The 14,362-nt window shown below is 43.9% G+C and overlaps 1 protein-coding gene across 2 annotated transcripts; it reads left to right on the top strand.

Moving 5' to 3' along the window:
• Positions 1–1,112: 1,112 nt before the first annotated feature.
• LOC113027269 (potassium voltage-gated channel subfamily G member 4-like) lies at positions 1,113–12,546 on the top strand. 2 transcript variants are annotated; one of them, XM_026176890.1, is made up of 3 exons: positions 1,113–1,494; positions 6,188–7,027; positions 11,429–12,546. In XM_026176890.1, the coding sequence occupies exons 2-3, from the start codon at positions 6,269–6,271 to the stop codon at positions 12,263–12,265; spliced, it is 1,596 nt and encodes a 531-aa protein (XP_026032675.1). In that variant the 5' UTR covers positions 1,113–1,494; positions 6,188–6,268; the 3' UTR covers positions 12,266–12,546. The 2 variants fall into 2 exon arrangements, with proteins under 2 accessions (XP_026032675.1, XP_026032683.1); XM_026176898.1 differs by lacking the exon at positions 1,113–1,494 and adding an exon at positions 4,090–4,167.
• Positions 12,547–14,362: the final 1,816 nt, after the last annotated feature.

The following is a 14,362-nucleotide window of genomic DNA, read 5'->3' as shown; positions in this document are numbered from 1 at the left end:
GAGTGCATGTAATCTCTGTGCATTCCCTTTTAGGTCAGATGATGTCATTAAAAAGGTTCAGACAGCACAAACATGGTCCAGAGGTCCAGTTCAGCGACTCCAGTTAGCTGAGGTGAAGCCTTGCAGACAGCTACCAGCTACAGCCACGAATAGGCCACGCCCCTTATAATGCTAACAGGTGTTATGAAGGAGGAAATAATCCACACAGAGCAAACAGTTTGTGTATCAGGCTGTAAACATGTTCATTTCTGCTGGAAAGCTTTAACATGGGAGTCTATGGGGACTGACTCGCTGCTGCCTCTGCTGGTCGTTAGAGGAACTGCAGCTTTTCATCATTTGTTTTTTACCACCTGGAATTTGTGACATTTAGTTTTGAGTATCTGAACAAAAACAGGGACTAACTCTGCGTATGTCCCTCCAGGAATAGAAAATAAGAACATAGTCGTCTGTGGTGTCAGTCATCAGGCGTCTAATCAAGCTTTATATTATTTTCTAGAAGGCCTGCAGAACGCATGTACAGTAGGGTCCCGTTGTAGTGCAGCAGCACCAAATTGGAGTCTACAGAGTGTGTACATGAAATTGAATCCACTTGCATGTAGATGTGAGAAGCACAGCTCTGGCTAATAAAGAGGCTGTGCAGTAGACCCGCTGCTCTGATCAGAATGGATGCAGCGCGCTTTCTTTTTTCTCTTGGTTACATCAGACTTACTGTTGCAGCTGAGAGTTTTTGCTGCTTCTGTTCCATCAGTGTTTGTGATTTGTGCCAGAGGGCTGCACGCTCTCATTCTGACCTGTGATGGAGTCACACAGACTTGCTGTAAGTTTAAATCCTGCAGGGTGAATTATCCGGTCCGACCTCAGAGCTGTGGAGCTGTTAGTGACTCAAAAAGATCCTGAAGATTAAATGGTTAAACTTTTACACGCGTCTCTTTCTTTTACCTCTTCGTGTCTCTCACATCAGACAAAACCGCCCCAAACTTCTTCCAGCACATTCAGCCTGTCTGTGTTTTACAGTGCATCGGCGAGAAGGGCTGGAGATGGGAGGGTGTGAGAAGAGGAAGAGGAGGATGGGGGGGAGGGGGGAGGAGGACGGTCCTGCTGTCAAACACAGATGAAAATCCAGCGGCAGGTTTCAGGAGGACACCGCCGTTAGGTAATCGCATTTATCGTCTCCTCGGAAGCGGCGGGGGCGGGGGTCAGCGGACACCGAGCGCCGAGCTGCGCACAAAGAAATCCGTTTCATTCCGTTCCCTCCAACTCCGGAGCTGCTGGAGAGGCGACGTGTGCGTGTAGCCCGGTGACGGTGCACGGACACACACCGAGCCCAAACTTCAGACTGGATTCAGAAACTGGAGCCGGAGCAGCGCCTGTGCCTCGTAATTGGCGCAGTTACGCGGACGGTTGTGCGCCAGTCTCAGTGGCCGAGGAGCGTCTTCTAGAGAACATGAACGGGACACGTTAAAGAGCCGAGGCGGCTCGTCTCCGCGCTGAAAGGTGAGTGAATCACACCTGGCCTGTACGGAACTTTGGCCGGGGTGTAGTTCAGGGTCCGTCCCTCATTTCTGTGTCAAGTTCAGGCTGAACTTTAATTTCAAAAATTGAGTTTGAATCTCAGATCTTAAGCGAGAAAGTGGCTCAGCTCGCATTTTAATAAAAAAATATGAGCTGACAGCTGGTTTCAGGTCGGAGAGGCTGAGGAAAGCTTTAGACTGTAGCTAAAAGATGGAGGACTCTACAGTCACATCATCCCCTGGTATCTGGCTTCAACATTTTAAACAAAACTTGGACTGCAGCCATGATGTTTTTGATTATCTTATTTACATATAGCTTTTTAAAAAAAAAATTACTTTATGTGTTTCTTTCTTTTCTTTGGAGTGCTAGCTAGTTTGGTTCAGGCATCACACAGACACAGATGTCTGGTAATTACTGCTGAGTAAGAATTAAAATCAAACCTAAAAACCAGAGCTCAACCTTCTTGGATGGTCTGTTAGTGCAGTGACTTCACAGCAGCCATATTATTGGTCACATGATGTCAAAATGCTCCAACAGCAAAAAAAAAGTGGTCCAGAGGTCCAGTTCAGGTGAAGCTAGCAAACAGCTAGCAGCTACAGCCGCCTGTGTCACCGTCCACCTGTCATTCAAGAAGCCACGCCCCCAATGATGCAAACTTTAAGCCTTAATAAGCTTTAAACAGGTGAGTTATAAAAATGTTCTCCCCTGTACAGGTGCTATGAAGGAGGAAATGATCTTTTGAGACAACACAATTTTTGTAGTTTTGCTTTTAACATGGCCTCACTCCTGAAACCTCTTGTTGATATTAGAGGCGCTACATTAGCACAGCATAAATGAAGACTGGGCTGGAACGCTGAAGGCTTTGAAACATGTTCAGCTTTTGCAGGAGTGTACAGAGGATCTGTTTGCACTCATACTACCATTAAATGTCAGTTTTTCACCAAATTATGTTTTTTAAATAAACCTCCTGTTCATTAGAAACACCCACACACACACCCACACACACCCACACACACCCACACACACACACCCACACACACACACACACACACACACACACACACACACACTGCACTGTTATGTAGATTTAACAGTAAACGGATTAAAATGACTTTCTCCCTCCGTCACTCTATACTTAAACAAGTTTTAATGATTTTTCCCAATTTTATATTTCTTAATTATAAAGTATTGAGATTCTCTGCTGTGGCTCCAAATTGAGCTGCGTGCATCCTGCTCACTTTAATAATCCCTGACGTGTGCCTGAAATTGGGATCATAGATCATAGAGAGCAGCATGGCACTCAAACAGAATCTAGGACAGAGCCATCAGCAACACAAACCAGGAAGTGGACTGGCTCTACTCTACCTGATCACAGAGTGCCTTACACACCACGTCTTGCACATCCATTCACACACGCACGGTTTTCCTTTGTGTAACTGCTTTGTGTCTAACAAGAAAGCTTCAGAGGTGGCTGCTTTTGCAGGAACGATGTAGACAAGAGTCCATAAGGGGAGTCAGCATGGGATTTTATTTGAAATTACAACATCATTGTATTTACTTACAAATATTTAAAGGTACATACACTAAAATAAGGAGGTAACAAGTCGGTTTTTAACAGAAAATGAAAGAAATGTGATGTAAATAAACTTTAGTACTGTGTAAGTAATTTAAAGTGGTTTCATTTATTAAGTAATTTAATGGGAATTCTGCAGAAAATCAAAGAATATTCTCTGATCTTGTGTTGTAAACATGGGGTAATTTTTGGGACATTGTATTATTAAACTGTCCTTTTATTTAAACACTATAAATATTTTCCTTTATTAACTTGTATGAAAAAATAAATATCTAAATCTGTAGCACAGCATGCTTACAACATGAAAGGGGAAATTTTGTTTGTTTTGCTTCACAATTACCACAAAATTGATGCAGTACTTAAATGACTCCTCCTTTCCTGTAAACTTAAAATTATTCATGCATTACTTAAATGTACTTACAGCATGACTTACAACTTAAGTGTGGTTCGCTGTCACGAGAAGTGAGGATCTCAGTCTTTTATAGCTCCCACTGAGCGACCTGTCAAACCCACGTTGCTTTCATACGAGCAGATTCTATATTCATCTTGTCGACATCAGGCCGAGGTGAAACTACTTGCTGCTCGAACCTGTAGAGCTGAAAGAGCTTCTTTGGTGATTCTCAGGCATTTTCTACTCTCTGGGTTCGTTCACGCCATCACTGTGTCTCACCGTCGAGTCACACAAATTGAGGCGTGAACTGGTGTGAAGAAACTGTGCAGGGTGTCGAGGCTAAAACGGGGAGTGTTGAGAGCTTCTTCCCCTTTCAGTCAATTTTCTATTTTACTGAAAAAGACACACGAACTAATGTAGACTCATTGATTTGTTCTTTAATGACTGGCATGGAAGAATTATTACAGCTGTATATATTGTCAGATTTGACACCTGAAGCCCAGATAGTTTAATACAGCACATCAGGATCAGTGTCTGATTTATTCAACAAAAAGCTTCATTTTTTTAATCGTTGTCCTCGTTGTCTTGTTTCATCAGCAGGTTGGCTCAGCCTCTGGTCTAAATGATCATATAACACGGAAGAGCAGAAAACATATGGAAACTGGATGAGCTGTTCTTATAGGGTTTCAGGGTGAGCACAATTCTTATCTTAGCTACGTCTAGGTAAGCATGGTAATGTAAATGGTAAATGGCCTGTATTTGTATAGCGCTTTTACTTAGTCCCTAAGGACCCAAAGCGCTTTACTCCACAATCAGTCATTCACGAAAACAGAATTTTTTAAAATTTAACTGAGTTAGAACTTAGCTCGCTAGTTTCCACCTAAGCATGATATAGCATGTTCTGACCGAGAGATTTCTGAAACAAATTCAAACGTACAGCTCTGTTATCACTTCCAACATAAATGAAGACAGAAAACTAAACAGCAGTGACGTTTGTAGGGTTACTGAAGTTGGGCTAGCTGCTATATAATGATGTGCTACGTGATCGCTAGCGACACAGCTAGCTTGTTAGCATAGCATAAACACAGTGAAGCTGGAGGATGAACGCTAACTTTATTCCACTCAATAAAAGTTAACGTGAGGGTTCCCGATGGTTAGGGACAAATGCAATCGCATGGCAGGATGCTGTAAAAGGACCAAACTTCAGTCAGGAGAACAACTGAGATAATCCATCCACAATACGAGGTTAGTCATTCATATACTGCTGCAGGGGCTGGAGTTACATTGTAAGGTTTTAAACACTGAGCTTTAAATTTAACAGTGGTAATAAAAACTGAGAGAGGCCGACAGTCATCACTGACTGTTTTTAGGGGCTTGTTGAGATTAAAAAGAACAAGATACAAAGCATTAAAACATGTTTAAAAACACAACAGCTTTAATAAACAGAGTAGTTTGGACCTGGAAGCAGGGTTCATCACGTCATCACTTAAAAACTGGATAGCTTTGTCTTTTAGCATTAGCCTAGCTGAAAATCCTGCTTTGTATTTGACTTGAGAGTCGACTTTAGGTTTTCAGCTGTTGTTGATCCAAACTCTGCATTCTTTCTAAAGAACAGAAAAAACCTTTAATACTGAATAAAGAAAGAAAACTTTGTCACCCTGCGAACCTCACTTCCGAGTGGAGAATAAACGTTCGGACACAGCAGGTGGGTGGGTTTTTTTTGACCATATTTGGGATATCCCCTCACCAGCATCATCAAAGAAGCTCCTAGAATAGAAGGAATTGTCTGAATCTGGGTATTTATTTGTACCTACACATTTCATTATTTGAAAATCAGTTTTTATTATGACTGTTCAACACATGCACAGGAGATATGAAAGGAAATAAGAAAAAATAACACAATAAGTTCACTTCAGAATCCATCACCAAATTCATAGCAGACTAATAATGATTGCCACTGAGTCTGACATTCAGTATTTTAGAAGATACTCATCAAATTGGGTGATATTCATGGTCCTGTGCTTCACTGAGGGTTGTTGTTCTCCTGGCAGCGACTGCAGCGATCCGAACTCTTTTTCCTGGCACGCTGATTTGTTTTGATCAGACTCATTACAGAAGATGAGGCTTCGCACAAATATGCGAGAGGCCTCATCTTCTCTCTCCGCGTTTCGGGCTGCTTTGCTGCTGTGGCTCAATATGTCTGTTCAGTGTTGTCTGTGATTAAACACATCAGAAACCGGCGTCCTGCTCACATCCCATTTACTGCTCTTTGTTTCTTGATGGTATCTGACAGGTTATGACAGCGAGAGCTCGCTTTGAAAACTGCAATACTGACTCTGATGTCACGTCAAGCTTCAAGCCAAAACTTCTTAATCATTCTGAATTTGGATGTTTAACACCGATGTAGCAGTTAATTGAATGTGTCAGACAACATTTCCTAATAGTTTTATGTTGTGGGTACGAGTGGGGAACATTAAGGAAGATATTTTAGTCTTCTCTGCAAAAAAGGATGATTGATTTGGAGTAACTTTAAAACATGAACATGAAAAGTCTCGATAAGTGACGTAAAAGGACTTGGATTTGATATCAGTAGGAGGTCTGGGACACTTCCTTCACTACATGTTGGTCCCTATTGAGCCCCTTGGAGCCAAACAAGTTTGAATTAATGGAAGATTTCAACAGACTGAATCTGTCTTTTTGCTTCCCTACAGTTTCAGTGGAGCTTCCGTAAAACTGCGGTCAGTCGGACATAATAAAATCTCATCCATCCCGTCACACATCCAGCTGCCAGCATGCCCATCATCAGCAATGCCAACCACGACTTCAGCACCTACTCCATCAGCAGCGACGACAGCAGCCTCGACCGCTTCTTCACCGAGATCCCGGAGACCGAGACCCTCAAAGGCGTTTACTTCCAGCGCGCCCAGCTGCTGCGCGACCCGAAGGCCTCATACGTGGTCGACCGCACCTTGCAGGTTCTGATCAATGTCGGCGGCAACCGCTACACCTTCCCCTGGAGCACCCTGGAGCAGTTTCCTCAGAGTCGTCTGGGTCGCCTGCGCTTCTGCACCACCCCCGAGGAGATCGCACGACTCTGCGACGACTACGACGAAACCTGCCAGGAGTTCTTCTTCGACCGAAACCCAACAGCCTTTAGGGTCATCCTCAACTTCCTGGCGGCAGGCAAACTGCGTCTGCTCCGGGAGTTATGTGCCGTTTCGCTGCACGACGAGCTCGACTACTGGGGCGTGGACCCCGGACATATGGAGCGCTGCTGCCGCCGTCGCATGATGGCCCGGGTGGAGGAGGTGGCGGAGCGGGAGCGTAAGGAGGAAGAGTGGAGGCAGAAGAGGATGATGCTGAAGAAGAGCAGCACACAGACGGAAAAGGGCTATCGCAGACTGATCGTGGTGCTGCGCGATATGGTGGAGAACCCTCACTCCGGCCTGGCCGGGAAGATGTTCGCCTGCCTCTCCATCGTCATGGTGATGGTCACCGTCATCAGTCTGTGCATCAGCACCATGCCGGACCTCCGAGATGAGGAGACGAAGGTGGGTACAGAGCTTACAGAATTTATAAAACAGCCTGTGGAATCAGTTTGAAATGCATAAAACGTTTTAAATATGGGTTTAAATAAAAAAGAAATTTCTGGGATCGGGCTGAATGTTGAACCTGACGTCTGCATCTGGGGCCACTGTGTCACGGTCCTGGGTCGTTTAACCCAGCGTTTCATTGTATTTTGATATTCATTGTTTATGTTTTGGTTCTTTTAGTCTTCTTTAGCTCCTCGGTTGCCTAGTTATAGTTCTGTGCTCATTTAGACTCCTTGTGTCATCTTCCCCCGTTCCCATAGTTTCCCAAGTTCCCCTTGTTGTTGGGCGTGTCTTACCTGTCATGTTATGTCTGCATGGTTCCTGTTGTCAACTTCAGGTCACATCTGAATCCCATCATGCTTCCTATTTATTTTGAAGGTCTTGTTGTCTTGTTCTATGTGCCTAGTTTACACTTCCCTTGTGGCGTCATTATGATTTGTTTGTGTCAGCTGTTTCCCAGTGTGTGGCCACTTCCCTTGATCTCCCCTTGTTTGTATTTAGTCTGTGTGTTTCCGTTCAGTCAGTGTCAGGTTGTCTGTATGTACCCCCATGTCATCCTAGCCAAGGTTATAGTCATAGTTTAAAGTCATATGTGTGGTATCCACGGAAACCTCTAAATCTCTGCTCAAATCTCAGGTAAACCATTTCTAAAACCACCAAACAAAGCGAAGATGCCAAACAGTTACGCGGTTTTCTGGACTTAAATTTGACCCAGAGCATATTTTCAAAGGTGTTATGTGCTATAAAACACTTTAAAAAATGAGGCAAGGGAAATAAAAAATCTAACTTTTCTATGTTTGAGTCACAGTAACTTTGAAATAGTAACATCTGCAGTACTACTTACACCTCTGATGAAATCTCACAAGTATTCACTTTATTTTGATACCAAGATTGGTTACACAGAATTTATAATTGCAGAGAAATACAATGAATTTCCTTTTTGAACAGGAAACTTAACAGGTTAAACACATGGAAGTGTGTAAGACTTCTTTCTAACGGTCAGCAGCATCACAGACTCACCCAGTTTGTTCCTCTTCACACATTCGGGCTAATTGCAGAGTTCAGCAGTGCACAGCAATGCTAGCTCACACTCTATATAGCACGTAGCACTGTAGCTGCGCTCACCGCTAAACTGGAGTCTGGAAGGGGATTTTTCTGAAATATCTAAATTAAAACATGTAAATATTATTCAGGACTGTAACCACACAGGTGCCAATGAACCAGGAAAGGTTATAGGAAAGAGGAAAACTGGCTAACCAGTAGAGGCCTTTTAAAGGGATTCATGGATGTAAAGAAGGGGTTGGCGTGACAGAGGATGCTGGGATAGGGTGAGATGGAGGCAGGTGATGTGTTTTGGTGATCACTGCAGGGAGCAGGTGACAGAAGAAGAAGTTTGTGTGAATGTGTAAATGTTGTGATGTGTGATCGTGTTGCTACCTCTACAGAGCTGCACATGGCGCATAATTGCTTTCTGTTCCTCACCAAAGAGTCTTTGCATCTAAACTTAACAACTGAAGCTTTCAGATGGTCCAAGAACAGCGTGCACTCCAGCGGTGGTACGGTTTGTGCGCTCGTGTGGACAGTAAACAGTCCTACATGATGATTTTCATGGTACATTGTTAGTTTATGATGACTGCTTTGTTGGAGGACTTCTTGTAAAAAAGATGATCTAATGCAGAAAATGGTGCTGAAGAGGAGACCTGGTGATGCTGGTTAGAGCCGGTTGTTGCTATAAAGCTCTTGTTTACTTCCTGACTTACAGTTTTATGTGTTGCAGAGATGAAAACATCATTTCTGCTGTAGTTGGCTCTCTGGGTCGTTCCCCTCAGTGGCGGAGCCGTTAGCGAAGGATGATTTTTAGCTGGAAATTTAATGAAAGTAATGAAAACTTCACAGAGCAGACTGTGTGTTGACTGAGAAACATTTCCACCACAACACTAAATATTTCATCCTATTAACGTCGGCTCACGTAGCTGTGATGCAAAGTGGGGCTGATTGTGATTAACTGACAGGTAAACTGATGCCGACAGAGCTGCAGATTTTGTTCTCTCTCACTGTGATATTTACAGACAGAAGTTTCTAGAAAAAACAAGAAAGCTCGCAGTGATAAACACGCTGCACGGTACCTGCACCCAGCAGCAGACAGGAGAGTGGAGATGTGACTACAGATGAACGTGCGATGTGTGGGCTGGATGTGTAAAAGCAGCTCTTAGCTAACACATTAATCACATCACAGTAATATAACAGTATTTACATGTACATGTACAGTCTAACTGCACATTTGATCCCTGAGATATTTTAATATAAGAAAAAGAACAGATGCAACAGTTTATCCCACAGTTTCAGTGATACAGAAACGCTGATTTAATTTGAAATTTTTATAAATAATTGTTTGTGCAGAAAATCCAGTGATTCTAAGACTTATATATATATATATTTTACTATGACTCTACTGTAAAAATATACATTTGGATGGCAGATAATTAAAAAAGCTTTCCTGATATATCGTTTATCTATTAGTTGTTTGTTTTGGTGTGTTCTGAATGGCCATGGAGATTTTTTTTATCAGTAGGAAAAGCTGTAAAACTTATGAAAAGCTTAAAGTGGAACATTTTTGTCCTTTACATTTTCCAAATCCATCCAGTGGTCCTGATTCTGGCCCCTGGGCCTTATGTTTGCCAACCCAACTCAGTATGAGACAAAGGCATCCACAGAAAAGTCCAAGAATACAGATATGGAGAATAAATCCTCTGTAATTACAAATAGGTGCGGTTATAAATCAGTGTAACTTCAGTGATGGAAAGAGCGATGACAGTAAAAAGACAAATTAAAGCACATTAATGGGGCTCAGGCGTGGATTGAAAAGCAGCTTCTGTCAGCGTGACTGTTTGCTGGTTGTTTTCTGCCGGCGGTCTGAGGTAACCAAAGGAGACAGCGTGCAGAGCTGACTGCTGTTGTCAGTGTAAAGAGTCTGAATTTGGCTTTTGTGAGCTGGAGACAATAAATCGATTCCTCCCGAACGTTTTTGCAGTCGGTCGGACTAATCGAGCCGACAGAAAATCAAAGTGTGGACGTGAGCGCTAAAAGAAGCTGAAAGTTCTGAATCTGGCCGACCTGTAAGGTGGATGGTGCTGCTGCAGAGATAATCGTGCTAACGCTAGCTTACAGAAAATGCAGTGTTTTCATTTAATGTTAATTATCAGGAGTCATGGTTTGAGAAAAAAATAAGATCTGACGGATTTGCTTTTCAAAAACAAAATTTCACCTTATATCTCTACAACTAATCAGCGCAGGCCAAATTCTAAAGACACCACTCAATGAAATTAGTAAATTAGCATAAAGCACTATGTTGACACAGTTTACAGCAGCCTCATATTTTATCCTTTGACTCCACTAGAGAAGTTTTGTATGATTTACAGATAGAGATAGCCCTTATTTAGCTCCTCCCACTTCCAGGCCACCCTTTAAGACCACTTTCTTTTGATTGGATACTCTCTATGACATCATGTAGAACCAGAAGTAGAAAAAAACTGTGGTAAACTAAGTGATTCCGGTTCACATGGATTACTTGTGCATACACTGTCCTCGTTATCTGGTCATGTTTGTTATGCACATCATGGCTGGAACAGGATAGAAGAAGATCTGATGGCGTAAAACAGGAGAAAGCAGAATGGAAGCAGGAAAATCCTTTTTACTATACAGCTTTCACCAAGTAGCAGGCAGAAAGTTCAGGTGAGGTTCACCATCCTTTCCTGAATCTTACCTCCCTCACAAATAATTCACCTGTTTCCAGGAGTAGTATTTTATCAGGGAACACAGAGTTCTAGATTAAAAATATAAATTTTAATGCTTGATGGAAGCTGCCCGACGGCGTCTTCTCGTCAGAAGTCGTTCACATTATGTGCAGTTAGAAAAGCCCGTGTTCTTCCAGGTTGTAATTTTCACTTTTCTTTTTGTCGCTCTGGTATTTGTGGACAGTTCTTCATTCAGACGTCTTTCTTTCTCATTTTTTTTGTCATCATTCTGTCATCTGTTAAAATCACACTGGAATAAAAATGGATTTTTTCCCTGAGGCGACGCATACTTCTTATTACAACAGACACTTTTCTTTAGCATTCACCTCCAGAGAAATCAATGTAAGTGCTCTGCAGCTTTTAAATGTTTTCCAATTTCTCCCTTTGTGCAGGCAGACGTGGAATTAAAGTGATGGTAAGGAAAACCGAGAGGCCGTTTGCCTTTGGCACGGCGAGAGGCAGCGGGCCTCGCAGGTCACTGTTTTCTGAGGCTATCTGAGCATCAAGTGTGAAATCGATGGAGCGACACTTTATATTTGCTCCGTGTTTCTGTCCCCGTCTGCAGGGCGAGTGCTCCCAGAAGTGTCACAACATGTTCGTGGTGGAGTCCATCTGCGTGGCCTGGTTCACCTTGGAGTTTGTGCTCCGATTTATCAACGCCCAGAGCAAGCTGGCCTTCGCCCGCGGCCCGCTCAACATCATCGACGCCGTTGCCATCCTGCCGTACTACGTGTCCCTGGTGGTCGACATCAAAGACGAGTCGCACGAGGATGTCATCATGGGGGCCGGCAGAGGCTACCTGGACAAACTGAGCCTGATCCTTCGCCTGCTGCGAGCCCTGCGGATCCTCTACGTGATGCGGCTGGCTCGCCACTCTCTGGGCCTGCAGACGCTCGGGGTGACCATGCAGCGCAGCATGAGAGAGTTCGGCCTCCTGCTGCTGTTCGTCTGCGTGGCCGTGACCCTCTTCTCACCACTGGTTCATCTAGCCGAGAGCGAGCTGGCGCCGTTTGCCGCCACGCACCCCCACCACAGCTTCAGCAGCATCCCGGCCTCCTACTGGTGGGCCATCATCTCCATGACCACCGTGGGCTACGGCGACATGGTGCCGCGCAGCATCCCCGGACAGATAGTGGCGCTGACGAGTATCCTGAGCGGCATCCTCATCATGGCGTTCCCGGCCACCTCCATCTTCCACACCTTCTCCCGCTCATATCAGGAGCTCAAGCAGGAGTACAAGCGGGTGTGGAAGGAGGAGCGGGACGAGGAAATAGCCGCCGAGTCGGGGAAGAGCTGCTCCAAGGATGATTCTTCACTAGATGAGCTCAAATCCGTGTCGAAGAATGGGAACAACGGGATGAAGTCGAGCAAGACTCCCATGCTTCCGTCTGCAGCGTTCTGATGGAGGTCATGTGACACTTTTGGTTCATTATGTGTTAAAAACTTTCTCCTTCCCGTACATTAAAACTCTGGAGCAATTGTGCGATGAACAAAATAATATTCCGCACTCTAGATTCATGTTTCCATCAAAGTGTGTCCCCAACTTATCAGGTTGTAGTCGCCTCTTAACTTCCACCAGGTCACTGAGGTTTGTTTACATCAATCTGATCTTGATCCTGATTTTGGCTCCTCCAATAAAAAGGAAATCGAGCGCTCCCTAAATCAGCGTCTGCCCACCTGCCTGCGTGAGCCAATCGCAGCTGTCCCCTGCATTGTGCCGCCGGCTCCACTGATTAACCAAGAAGATGTTATGCAAAGAGTGCAGGAGAGCTGCGTCTGCACCATAAAGCAACACAAATAACCAGAGAACACCCAGAACTGTAGAGTAACAATCACCCAACATCAGCTCAGACGTCCATGACAGCGAGGCTGTGCAGCATCCACTCACAGAGAAACACTCAAATCGCATTTCACGTGGTCAAAGATAAGTGCCGACTAACCACGGTGAGTAATGAGAGCTTCAGGAAAATGGTCAGCTTACTGGCAAAACATCTGTTGTTACCTCATGCAGTTGTTTTTCAAAGCAGCAAAACGTCGCTCGTGCAGGAACAACAAACACAGACTTTAGATCTTCCTTCTAGGAGATGAACGAACACTTGATTCATCTGCAGATATTCATTTATAAAGAATAACTACAGGAATGTTGCATTATGTAAAAGTGGAAACAGCACCCTGCTGATTTAAATTTCTGCAAAGTTTTGGGAAAAAATGTTATGAATTTATTTTATTTTGGTGCAAATATTTGTACAGATGTGAAACCATCGAAAAATCCGTGAACGATTGTAACAAATAATCAAAATAACGGCTTAAACCGCGCAGCCGCGCTGAACATTCATCACTTTTTATGGAGTTTTAAAAATTTTAGGGAAAAAACAATACAAAAGGAATATAACATCTTCTGGTTTTTCCTGCAGCTAAAACAAAGTCCGACTGTAACTCTGCACACGTCACTGCTGACCTGGTGGATGTTAGAGGTTCAAGTGTCCTGTTTCCAGCCGTGTTTGTTTTTAATGACGAGCTCGGCGTATGTAAAGTAATCCCTGTGCACCGCTGTGCTCTACACGCTCCGTTTATCGCAGGTTTGTCTATCGTTGGCTCTCTGTGATGTCAAGTGGATCTCCTTATATGGTCATCTCCAGTCCACAGCCCTGGCTGTGAGTGCAGAACCACCCCATGCTCAAACCTTTGTGTCTGTGAGCCACTCAGAAGATTGCTTTAAAAGGGGGAGGAGCTATAAGAGTTCAACGCTCAGTAAGATATGAAAGCGTTGTTTGGTATCGTGAGTCAGAGCAAAAGCAGGGAGCTGGAAATGAGTCGTTCCCAAAGCCTTTTCCGAACGTTGAATTCTCCCTTTGTTTTCTGAGGAGCTCCAAACTGTGGTCTTAATAATCTTACTCCTCTCTGTGGCTGCTAGGAGACACTGTGTCTGTAGTAATACACTATTTTTGTACACACACACACACACACACACAGTGCACCAATCCAATTACAGTATGATTGTCTGGAGAGCATCAGTGTAATGGAAGATCACATTTCTTCCTCTTGGTTCTTTCAGTTTTAATCAGATAACTGAAAGAAGATTCTCAGCATCGTCTTTTCTTCCCGTTTGCTTTCGGACTGTGACGCTGACCCGGCTCTCGAGTTTCGGGATGTTGGAGTGTCCTCGAATGGACCATCGGTGCTCGCAGAAGCCGGTGATGAAAACTTCACTGTGATGGATTGCACAGCACAGACGCCGTCACGTCTCAGAGAGGATTTTTCAGAGGGAGTCGATGGCAGCCTGGAGGGAAGAAAGTCATTTAAAAACCAATCAGCGGAGGTGTCGAAGCATTTTTGAGAACCACCAACTCGGTCCTTTAATGTGCACAGAAATTCGTGTCCTTCATTCTTTAACCGCTCACGTCTTTCTGGCATTTTTAAAATAAAATTACACTTGGATTCATTTGCTGTGATGAATGCTTTGGATTGTTTTATTGCACTCGAAGCTCCCGAGCAGTTT

The sequence above is a fragment of the Astatotilapia calliptera genome, chromosome 1, assembly GCF_900246225.1.
Source record: "Astatotilapia calliptera chromosome 1, fAstCal1.2, whole genome shotgun sequence".
Lineage (NCBI taxonomy): Eukaryota > Metazoa > Chordata > Actinopteri > Cichliformes > Cichlidae > Astatotilapia > Astatotilapia calliptera.
This window is presented reverse-complemented; position numbering and strand designations above follow the sequence as displayed.

Bases quoted from the DNA above. Each gene is read 5' to 3' on its own strand.
- LOC113027269 (XM_026176890.1), top strand. From the start codon at position 6,269: ATGCCCATCATCAGCAATGCCAACCACGACTTCAGCACCTACTCCATC. The intron at 7,028-11,428 runs GTGGGTACAGAG...CCCCGTCTGCAG, and splicing joins TCCGAGATGAGGAGACGAAG to GGCGAGTGCTCCCAGAAGTG.